This window comes from Neovison vison, chromosome 11 (assembly GCF_020171115.1).
Source record: "Neovison vison isolate M4711 chromosome 11, ASM_NN_V1, whole genome shotgun sequence".
Classification (NCBI taxonomy): domain Eukaryota; kingdom Metazoa; phylum Chordata; class Mammalia; order Carnivora; family Mustelidae; genus Neogale; species Neogale vison.
In genome coordinates, this window is record NC_058101.1 from 72,628,616 (window position 1) to 72,640,638 (window position 12,023).

At 41.4% G+C, this 12,023-nt stretch overlaps 1 protein-coding gene across 1 annotated transcript; it reads left to right on the top strand.

Annotated features, from left to right (window-relative positions):
• Positions 1-328: 328 nt before the first annotated feature.
• On the top strand, positions 329-11,612 carry LOC122890091 (mitochondria localized glutamic acid rich protein). Its single transcript, XM_044225788.1, has 4 exons — positions 329-449; positions 4,468-4,571; positions 8,590-8,683; positions 10,782-11,612. Exons 1-4 carry the CDS (start codon positions 368-370, stop codon positions 11,228-11,230), a joined length of 729 nt encoding a protein of 242 aa, XP_044081723.1. The 5' UTR covers positions 329-367; the 3' UTR covers positions 11,231-11,612.
• Positions 11,613-12,023: the final 411 nt, after the last annotated feature.

Genomic DNA, 12,023 nt, shown 5'->3' on the forward strand with positions numbered 1-12,023 from the left:
TTAAAATGGGTTCGGACTACATCCGACATGATAAACCATGTCTATCTTATTCACGATGCAAGTCCCTAAACCATCTCCAGCCTGTTCGCCGGAGTTTGGCAGGTGATGGTGACTTCTCGGCTCCCGATCCCTTTTCTGAGAAGGCGCGTACAGCTCGTTTCTCGGACCCGGGAGAGAGCAACAGAGTCGGGAGACTAGGTTGGGGGAGGAAGAAGCGGGCGAACAACCCGTCCCCACCTCCCGGGGGCACACGGGCGGGGCTGGGCAAGGGTCCGCGCTCCTCCCCGGGGCGGAGCTCGCCCCGGCTCCCCGCGCCTCGCAGCGCGAGCGGGCAGCAGAGTCTGCGGCGCTGCGGGCAGCGGGCGCGATGTATCTCCGCAGGGCGGTCTCCAAGACGCTGGCTCTGCCCCTGAGGGCGCCCCCCGGCCCCACGCCGCTCCGGAAGGACGGTGAGTACCGCGCGGGCCCCGGCGTTCAAGCCGAAGAGGACGAGCGTCTCGCGCGCAGATTGCCCGGGGTCCCCGTGCCCGCCGGCACCCGGGAGGTTGGGGGGCGACAAACCCGGTCCGAGGGCAGAAGCCTGGGCTTGGGGCTAGGGGAGAAATGGAGGAAAGTCGCGGGGAGGACGCCCCGAAGTTCTCCAAACCTTGGATAGTAGGCAACCTTTCTAGAGCGGCTTTGGAATCCGGACTAGGCTTCGAGGGTTCGAATCTTGATTGGGCAAGGAATTTCACCTGTTCCCTCATTTCAAAATTGGGGACAATAATGGTTGTGCGTTTTAATGAGTTAATATGCCGTTAAAAGCGCTTAGAAAAATGGCTGGCTAACGCCCGCGTAGCTTATTCCTTTTATTAGTATATGGACCTGTGCGCTCTCCAGCTTCATGAGGAAACAGAGGAACGGGTGGCACGAAGGAGCCAGGCAGGGCGCGGGAGGGAGTGCTGGCCCACTAAATGTTGGCTAAATGCCCCCGAATAAATAAACTTACGGCTTGTCCGGGGCTCCGCAGCCGAACTCGAGGAACCTTCGAAGCACTTTGGCTGGGGCTGCGCAGAAACCGGGAGCTATCCACCTGTTCCGCCCAGCCGTCCTGGTATCTGTCACCTTCAGATTTGGCGATGCATGGGAAGAGGGATAGTATTCGGAAATTTCCTAAAGAGGGAAGTTGCAGTTCAAGCTGGAAGCTCTTTTTTTTTTTTTTTTTTTTTAATTCTGTTTATTACGGAGAGGGGAGAAGATCAAAGGGAGAAGCAGACTCCCCATGGAGCTGGGAGCCCGATGTGGGACTCGATCCTGCAACTGTGGGATCGTGACCTGAGCGGAAGGCAGTCGCTTAACCACCGGAGCCACCCAGGCGCCCAAACTGGAAGCCTCTTAACTAAACCTTGAAAAATACAAAAGCGCCTACTATAGTGCCGGGAACACTGTAGGGGCTTAATAAGTGTGGGCATGCGTGTTTTCCCTCCCTGCTGCGGGCCGGCTCCGCGCTCCTGTGCAGTTCTGCCCCAGCGGCTCCTTCCTAGACCTCCTCCGCCTCCCGAGTCTTTGCCGTCCTGCTTAACCCAGCTGCTCTTAGACAACCTTTTGGAAAGTTCTTAGTTCTCCCCGCACTTGGCCTCACTTTCTAAGGCTTTGAGGTAGTTTTGCCCAGAGCGTGCGTTGGAGCCGACAGAGAAAGAAACCCTGCCGCGGAAGATTCCATGGGCCTTGTCCCCTTCCCCTCCTCCCCAGCCCCCGCCTCCACTTTGATTAGGCCTGTGGTGGTGATGGCGGTGGGAGGGAAGGAAGGTCTTTCCAGAAAGCTTTATTTTTCTCTTAAAAAACTGGTAGGAAGCCGTTGCCTCACCGATAACAGAATAAGGCATCTTCGTTTTCCTTGATCTTTATACTGAGTAAGATAGAGCATTTTTTCACTGACGAAGTAGAACCCATTAATTTTAAACTTCAGAAGATAACAAGGCCGTTGTGGTTGGGGGTGGGGAGGGGAGAAAGATGAGCCCCCTGACCGTGGCCTTTGGCGTTATCTTGCGCATGCACCACCGACTTCAGGCACAAACACGGTCAAACACACACACCTCTTTTGTAGCGACGCGTTTCAGATAATTTCTTCCCCAACTTGGGATAAAAGAAAAGCAGGTTAGACATTTTAAATTGGTAGTTAGCAATACTGGCTGTAGCAGCCCTGATCTTTCTCTCATTTTCATCTAATTACTTTTTTTCGTAGCATTGATTTGTTTAGGTATTTTAAGAACTATTATTGACCAGGAATCTGGCTTCAGTCATGGAGATTAATTGACCTTTTTGTGGGTACTTTCTGTTTTGATGAACTGAAGAGTAAAATTTTAGCTGAGCCTCACCAAATTGTGTTCTCAGGCTTTTGCTTTTTAAAAATGTAACTTTTGATGAGTAAATAATTGGGGTTTGTAATAGATCATTGGAAGGAACGCAGAAAGGCAAAAGAGAGGTCACCTGTAATCCTGCCACGCAGAGAATACCACCATTTACATTTTAGTATATATAATGTTCCAGAACTTTCTTCCTCTTGCATTTTATTCTTGTGCACATTGCTTTCACAAACTGAGATAGCTCTGTATAGATTATTTTGCTATAAATTTGCATTTGCTATATTGTAAATATTTTCTCAGGTAAGCAAATATTCTGCAAAACTTCTAATATCTATTTCACATTACATTGATATGCTCAAATTTAACTAATTAATCTTTATTAAATATTTATTTCCATTTCATTGCTTTTATTTTTATTTAAGATTTTTTTTTTTAATTTGACAGAGATCACAAGTAGGCAGAGAGGCAGGCAGAGAGAGAAGGAAGAAGCAGGCTTCCCGCTGAGCAGAGAGCGGGATGTGGGGCTCCATCCCAGGACCCTGGGATCATGACCTGAGCCGGAGGCAAAGGCTTTAACCCACTGAGCCACCCAGGCGCCCCTCACTGCTCTTTTAATTGTCATAATTGTATTTGTGTTTAAGTCTTTACTTACATCTCAGATGATTTTCTTTATTGCTTCCTATTTAAAATAATCTTTTTGATATTTATGTCTGGTTGACAACTACAGAAGCTACATATTCCCTGTTTAGTAACAGATGTATTTTTAAACCAACAAAAGCCCCACTACAGGTCAAAGCCATACCCTCTTAAGATAACCTCTTTGGCTACATTGGTGCGGAAAAAATATTTTTTCCAAGAGATGATCGTTTATATACAAACTGAAAACACATACAGGAAGTCTTTCCAGTATTGCTGATACAGAGATTTGTAATTAGGGCAACTGCAAATCAAAACTTCTCCCCAGTCCTCATTCACACCCTGTGTGTCAGGCCACATCCAATTACTTTGCACTTTTTTAGCTCTCCTGACCTTGCATGTGCTGTGCCTTCTGCCTCTGGTGCAATTTTCTCTCCCTTATTCATCTGACAGTCTCCTCTACTTTCCTTCAAAACCCAGGTGATGTCTCTTTAATTATGACAGGTTCCTTAAACCAGCTAGCTGAGGTTTTTCACTGAATTTTCATGCTGTTGTTGCAACTTCTGCTTGCTTCTGCTCCAGCATTTGTCACACTGCATTTCAGTTATTTGTGCATTTCTTCCCTCCTTCAACTATGTGAGCTACATGAGGCTCAGGACCTTGTATGTCTTGTTCAAAGTTCTATCCTTAATGATTCTGACAAGATGAAACACATAGTGGCGCTCAACCCTTTTTTGTTGAGTGAATAAATTAATGTTTCTACTTTTTTTGTATCTTGAAAATAAAGAATTTGAGCTATATGAACTTTAAGCTCTTTCTATCTCTGAGTCTATTATTTAAAATTTCAATTCAAGGGCATATGACATTTACAAGTTTTATGTATTTAGACGTAATAATACAGTACCCTTACCTATTTCTATTGGTTTGTACAGAATTGTACTTCTTCACACATGACCATGTTGTAACATCTTGTCCTAAACAAGCTTATATCTGCTCATTTTTAAAGGCTTTTGTTAGAAAAATTAAGATTTCTGTCTACGTAGGATATTTGTATTATAGATTTGTAGAAATGTGTTGGGCTTCAACCTGTTTTAGTTCAAATATATTTAATTCAGTTTTTGGAAAGATAATCTTTTCCACTGAAGCCTGTAGTGGAGTACATATAGCAATGGATTTCTTTTGCATCTTGTTGGACTGTTAAAACTGTTCAGTGCTTTTGTCATTTCTCCTTACTCACGCCTGCACTCTTTCCAAGAAAAGCATGATGCTAAGCACGAAGCTGACAGGTTTCATAAGTACTTATCAAATGAGATTGGGAAAATGTCAAATGGAATTATTACCCTACTTTGTGATACTTTATTCCCTTAAGCTAAAAATCACTTGATGTTAATAGTTTACTGAAGGGGAAAATTTTTTTGAGGTATAATTATTTTAAATAGTTTTGCTTAAATGGTACAGCTAACTGTGTTTCAACTTGTTTTCCTAGCATCTCTTCGCTGGATGTCATCTAACAAATGGTTTGGATCATCTGGATCAAATATGATCTATTATCTGGTTGTAGGTGTCACTGTCAGTGCTGGTGGATATTATGTAAGTGTTTAAATAACCATAATGTTTAGGAATTCATATGTTTTGTAACATGTAAAACTCAAAACATTATCAAAGTCAGGACATGAGATTAATTAAATATATAAGATGGTGGGAAATCAACATTTCTTACACAATATACACTGCCAAGTACAGGTGACTCCCAATAAAAATGACATTATTAGGGGCACCTGAGTGGCTCAGTTGGTTAAATGACTGCCTTTGGCTCAGATCATGATCCTGAAGTCCTGGGTTTGAGACCTGCTGGCTCCCTGCTGGGCGGGGAGTATGTTTCTCCCTCTGACCCTCCTCCCTCTCAAGCTCTCTCTCTAAAATAAATAAATTCTTTTTAAAAATGATGTTATTATAAATACTAATAGTAATAGTCGACCTATGAGTGTTTATCATATAAACATGAGTGACAGACTCACGGCTCATTTAATAACTACAGCAATTCTATAATGTAGGTACTATTATTAACATTTAAACAAGAACCATTTTGAAAGATTAACTTAATAGACTATTTTTAAAAATATTTTATTTATTTATTTGAGAGAGCAAAAGAACACCAGTAGTGGGGAGGGGATGAGGGAGAGGGAAAAACAGGCTCCCTGCCGAGCAGGGATCCTGATGTGGGGCTTCATCCCAGGACCCCAGGATCAGGACCTGAGCTGAAGGCAGACACTTAGCTGACTGAGCCACCAGGCGTCCAATAGACTTTTTTTTTTTTTTTAGAGCAATTTAGGTTTATAGAAAAATCAACAGAAAGTATAGCATTCTCATATCTCCTCTCAATACTCCATCAACAACCTCGCATTAGTGTGGTACATTTGTTACAACTGATGAGTCAATATCAATACATTTTAACTAACTAAATTCTATAGTGTACATTAGGGTTCACTCTCGGTATTGCACATTCTATGAGTTTGGACAAGTGTATAACAATATATCCATTATAGTATCATACGGAATAGTTTCAGTGCCCTAAAAATTCCGTGTTCCATGTATTCACTCTTCCCTCCCCAAATCTTTGTACTGTCTCCATGGTTTTTATTAGTTTTATATATCTTTGTATACATTCATTATTTTAAAAAGGTAATATTTATTCATATATTTTAAAAAATTCAAAATAGACATATGCAAAGTTAAAACAATGTTTTACCCACTTCTTCCAGATAATCACTAAAAAATGAAACTTTTGATAGTATGATTTTTGGAGCTAAAGTGATGAAATATTTGTGCATTAAATAAGTAATAATAAGTCTATTGAATCATTCCCCATTTTGTCATAAACTTTCTAAATCAAAATTTAATCTTCATTATGAACAAAAGGAAAATAAATATAAAATTTTCGGAAACCCTAAGAATACATAAGAGCCAGTACATTTTGGTTTCACCCTACAGAGATGTGCATAAAGGGACTTTTAGGCATAACTAGGAGCAGTTTGTATGTAGATGGCCAAAACAAAATAACTTATCCTAATCTTCAGAATTTTGAGGGCCTCAAGAAACCAGATATTTCAAAGATGTCACTTATATTATCGTCCTCCACTGATCCAGCAGCTTTCACTCATACCCAGATTCCTTTCCTTCTACCATCTATTGCTTAATGTTGAGTTCACTGCCCAGAGCTACTATTGTTGGAAGTAGGCCATTGGAGAAACAGAGATTGAACTGGGCCATGTGATTATAGGGGAGCTGGATAGATGGAATTTCATCTGGAACTCACTATGCCCATAATTATGCTTATTAGTGCCAGACATGAATCTCTCCAGTCCAATCTTTCTTTGCAAGAGCAATCATAAACAGGAAGGTTATAAAATGACTGTCCTTTGAGCCCTTTCTGGCCTTGTTCTCTCTCAATGGGAGTGGGAGTTGGACAAAGCACGAGCTTCAAGTCCCTTTCCACCTCTAAGAATGTGTGGTTTTACTCTTGAATGTAGGAAGCTTCAATTCCCAAGAGTCTTAGGCTCTTGTTAGGAGGAAATGCAGAATGTGAGACACTTGAAAACCTGTATTCAAGTCCCCCCCCTTCCCTTTGTCCTATACGAAAATAAGTTCTCTACTAGATTTATCTGAATGGAATCCAGAGATGGTCACCCGCCAGTCTTTCATTTCCATGTAGAATCTTCTACAATAAGGGCCTCTTAGACTCTGAGGCAGGCCCAGGTTATGTCAGTTTTTTGAGGATCTGAGATGTTTGTGAGATATTTTAAATGCTTACATATAATGAGTGATATCATTTGGAAATAAGTTTTGAAGTCTACATTTGAGGCTGTGCAAAGGCGCCTTCTGATAGGCCTTTTTTCTACTCTGTGTATGACCACCTTTGATTTGGAAAACAATTCTCTTGGCTACACATGAGTGTGAATCATTCCAATATCCTCATCTCTTTGATTCTGCCTGAACTAGCCTTTCTTCTCATCTTGTGTTTTAGTCCCTTGAACAAAAAAAAAGCATGTTCACTTGGGCTGGGATGTCCATTTCAGGAACGTGAACCTCTGCCCAGGCTCAGCTTTTGTGTACTGAGTGGGGAGCATGTCGACTCAGCATAGTGGTTTAAGCTCTCAGGAGCTCCCACCCTGCCAGAAAAGTATCCCCTGCTCTCATCCAGATTGGTGACCATCATTCCTGCTGATCCTTTGAAACCCAGATGATTCAAGCCTGAATTCACCAAACTCTGCCGGATTTGTTAGGGCCACTTCGGTATCATTTTCACCCCTGAGGTTATAGATTTTCCATTTTCACAGTCTAATTCTAACATGCTCTAAAATGGTTTGTAATTTGCAAAGTATAATTTTTAATAAGATACATGGGTTTTGGTTATTAAAAATTTAGAGAACATGTATATAAAATGCAAATTTTAAAAATCCGTAATCCTACTGCTAAGCTTTATTCCTGATTCTGTTTCTGAAATAACCAATGGTCAGGTCATAGTTCTGCTTTTAAGGAAAAACTCTAGCTTACTTAAGGAATCTTCATTAGGGTCTACAAATATGCTGTTTTGGAAGATTTTTTTCAAACTTTTGGTTACGAGATGATTGAGTTTCACGTGCGGTTATGAGAGCTAATACAGAGATCTCACAGAGTCTTTGCCTCATTTCTTCTGGTGAGTAACATCTTTTATCGCAATAACCCAGTATCACAATCAGGAAGTGGACATGGATAAAATCCACTGTCCTTATTCATATTTCACCACTTTCGCTTGCACTTTGTTTGTGTGTGCACAGGTGCACACATGCACACATGCATGTGTATTTCATTCCAGGCAGTCGTGTCACATGTAGATTCATGTATTCACTACTGCTGTCAGGACATAGGATCCCTTGTGTCGTCCTTTATAATTGCCCTCAGTCTTTTTTGTCCTCTCCTCCCTTCTTCCTAGCCCTGCAACCACAAATCTGTTCTCTAGGCATACAACTTTCCATTTCAAGAATGTTACATAAATGGAATCACGAGGTATACAGCCTTTTGAGACTGGCTTTTTTCACTCAGCATAATCACCTGGAGATTCATCCCAATTGTTAAACCTGTATTGAGAGTTAATTCCTTTTTAATCCTGAGTAGCATTCCAAGTTATGGGTGTACCACAGTTTGCTTAACCGTTCACCTGTTGTAGGACCCCCCAGCCAGTTCCAGCTTTTGGCTGTTACAAATAAAGCAACCATGAACATTTGTATAAGGATTTTTGTGTGTACATAAGTTGCCATTTCTCTGGGATAAATGCCAGGGGGTGTCTATAAATGCTTGTCAGAGTATTTTGGTTCTAGCATGATTTGTTTTTCCTTCTTTGTCTTCATCTTTGTATCTGCCTGTGTTTTTCTGTTATCTTTGACTCCTGTTAGAGCATTTGTTTCTTTCCTTTGTAAAGAATTCCACTTAGTAGCAAAAATTTCCAAAGGAGAAGCAAAAGCGTGCTGGTGTACATTGGTTTCTCTTCTTTGAATTATATATACCTTTGAAATTGGCATGTTGAGTTTTAGAACTCAATAAAGAAACTTAAGCACACATTTACTTTCAGACTTACAGGACGATCACATCAGAGCAAGGCAAACAAACGGAACGTGTAACAAATTTGAAAGAAAAAAACAAAGCAGAGTTACATCCACTTCAAGGTAAAGAGGATTTATTATTTTTTTCCCTTGAGACACTGATTTCCATGATCTTACTCTAGCTATGAACACTATTTGCTTTCGACTTCTTTACTAACTCGACAGAATGGCTTTGGGCAGAAGTTCATTCAGAAAGGGAAAGCCCAACCAAAACCTAAAGAATATTGTTACATGTTTTGGATGAGTACATTAGATAAATGAAACGTTTTACATTTGTACTGTTGACCAGTGACTTTGAATCTTTGTTTGATAATATTACTTTTCCCCTACTCAGACTTCCATTCAGACAGGTATGTTTTAGTATCTGTCTCTCTCAGCAGCTCATTTCCCTCATTTTTTTTTTAAATCATTAAACTAAGTCTTGTTTCAGTTTTGGCTATGTGTCTTTGCCCAAAGTTCACTTGACATTAGTGCAGTCAATCATGTCTATTAAGTCCCTGAGTTGATCTGATGATAAAATGGCAACTACTAGAACACAAACTTTACATTTTCACCCTCATGTATATTTTTTGCCTTAAACTGCTTGCTTTGAATACTTTTTTCATCTCAGTTATAATGCCATTATTATCTATTACTATGATCACTATTTAGTGACAGATACTAGCTACTTATGAATCAATTTTAACCTTTTAGTCATGACAATATTAAGAAATGTAATATCATCAATAAATATTACTGAATAGAATCACGAGAAAGCTGATTGTCATAATAATAAAACTCAGCATTTCCATAGCACTATTTATTTATTTATTTGTTTGTTTATTTATTTATTGGGGTGGTGGTCAAAGGGAGAGAGAGAATCCCAAACAGACTCCCCGATAAGCCTGGAGCCCACTGAGGGGCTCAGTCTCACAATGCTGAGATCGTGACCTGAGCCAAAACCAAGAATTGGGTGCTTAACCTACTGAGCCACCCACGTTGCTGGCACTTTTTTTTTTAAAGATTTTATTTATTTATTTATTTGAGAGAGTTAGAGAGCACTGAGCAGGGAGCCCAAAGTGGGGCTCGATCCCAGGACTCTGGGATCATGCCAAAGGCAGACACTTAACCAACTGAACAACCCAGGCCCCCCTGCACTTTTGGTTTTAAACCCCTTGTCATGCCATAATTTTAGTCAGTCCTCACCATAGCTCTTTGAGGCAGATATTATCGATTTCCCCATTTTACAGATGATAAAACTGAGGTTGAAAGAGGATAGTGATTGCTCAGTCATCAACTAGTAAATTGGCTGTTTTTCCATGCTACTTCATATGAAAGGTTGGCTGTTTATTTTCATGTTCCTTGTATTTAAATAAATAATATTTGTAAATTTTTGTTCTTTTTTTTTAAGAGCTTTCATTTATTTTATTTTATTTTTAAATTTTTTTATTTATTTGACAGACAGAGATCACAAGTAGGCAGAGGGGCAGGCAGAGAGAAGGGTGGAAGCAGGCTCCCTGCTGAGCAGGAAGCACGATGTGGGACTCGATCCCAGGACCCTGGGAACATGACCTGAGCTGAAGGCAGAGGCTTTAACCCACTGGGCCACCCAGGCGCCCCCCTGTAAATTTTTTAAAGGTTCAAAAGGGTTATGAAAAAGCAGATGCCCATTTTCCCTCCCCAGAGCGAATCAATAATACCAGCTTCTTTGTATCCTCCTAGAGAATCTTTGCAAATAAAAACTATCTGGGTATACCTTACCTCCTTTTGTCCTAGCACAAATAGTACCATACGGTATACATTGCGCTTTTTCTTGCTTTTTTCATTTAACAGGCTACCTTGAAGAGCATTTCATATCAGTACAGATAGCTTTGTCTCATTTTTTAAAAATGACTGCGGGGGAGGGGCGCCTGGGTGACTCAGGGGGTTAAAGCCTCTGCCTTTGGCTGGGGCCATGATCTCAGGGTCTTGGAATCGAGCCCCACATTGGGCTCTCTGCTTAGCAGGGAGCCTGCTTCCTCCTCTCTCTCTCTGCCTGCCTCTGCCTACTTGTGATCTCTCTCTCTCTTTCTCTCAAATAAATAAATAAAAATCTTTTTAAAAAAAAAATGACTTCGCGGAGTTCCGCTGTGTTCCCATGCTCTTTAAATTAACCCTTTGCTTAATGGACTAAATCTTAAAGGTGAAAAAGAGAACGTGGCAGTAGCGGAGAAAGCAAGTTCAGACGTGTGTGAAGTGTCTGCCCCGGAAGTCCTGGAGGTAGATGCGGAAGGTACTCCAGATGTTACAGCTGCGGCGGTAGAAGAGGCTTCAGCGGGTCCCGGGGATGTGGAGGCCACTGCCGGCGAGCCCGACGCGGTCAGTGCTAAAGTGGGGGCAGAGGCGACAGACGCCGGGCTGGGCACCACCGCAGAAGCCAGCGCCGAAGCGCCCCCGGAGGTTCAGAGTGAAGCTCTGGATGGAGCTGTTGGCGGAAATGATGATCACGAGACAGCAGACAAGGAAAGCGCTGGTGGAAATGCTGAACGGGAAGAAAAGAGTCCTCCAGTGGAATCAGAATCCTCTGCTGGGGATGATTCACAGGAGCAAGCCAGCGTTGGTTCCGACGCCCACGCCCCGGCTCAGGGCTAATCTCTTGCTGACAGACCCTTTGGCCAAAAAAATGCCATCGTGTCTGATAGGTGCTTTTGTAGTTTCAGTCATCATAGCTTTAGGACAGGCTCCTTTGCTAGAATATTTGAAGATTTCTGGTATCTACTGATAGACTTGGGGATTGAGAGACTTTGAGATTTTATGGGTGTGAATAGTTTCCTGCTCTCTGAGATCAGAATATGACATTTCAGTAAAGAGCTCACGGAGTTGCATCTTTGTATTTCAGTTTTATATCATAGGAATTGAGCTTTCTGTACAATCTGCATTCACTTTAATTTTGCTATACTTCTACCTTAATATATGTTAATCTAGTTCTTGAGTTTTGATTTGAACTCATTTAAATAAAGTTGGAAAGTCATTAGTGCTTCTGTTTTTATTCACTAATTTTTAATGTATAAATAATCTATAGTCTATAGTATTAAAGATCATGTATAATATAAAATATAGGTTATAATATTTATTGTAGATTAACATACACACAGCATCGCATGAACAATGAAAAAAAACATTTTGGAGCACCTGGGTGGCTCAGTGGGTTGAACCTCTGCCTTTGTCTCAGGCCATGATCTCAGGGTCCTGGGATCCATCCCTGCATGGCGCTCTCTGCTCAGCGGGGAGCCTGCTTCCCCTTTTCCCTCTGCCTTCCTCTCTGCCTACTTGTGATCTCTCTCTCTCTCTCTGTCAAATAAATAAATAAAAATTTTTTAAAAAAAGATTTATTTATATATTTTAGAGAGAGAGAGTGAGCGAGGGCAGGGCAGGGAGAGGGGAA

What these genes read in the sequence shown, in the direction of transcription:
- LOC122890091 (XM_044225788.1), top strand. Translation starts at nt 368, where the DNA reads ATGTATCTCCGCAGGGCGGTCTCCAAGACGCTGGCTCTGCCCCTGAGG. An exon ending in TCAGTGCTGGTGGATATTAT is followed by an intron (nt 4,572 to 8,589) that starts GTAAGTGTTTAA and finishes ATTTACTTTCAG; the next exon opens with ACTTACAGGACGATCACATC. An exon ending in AGAGTTACATCCACTTCAAG is followed by an intron (nt 8,684 to 10,781) that starts GTAAAGAGGATT and finishes TAAATCTTAAAG; the next exon opens with GTGAAAAAGAGAACGTGGCA.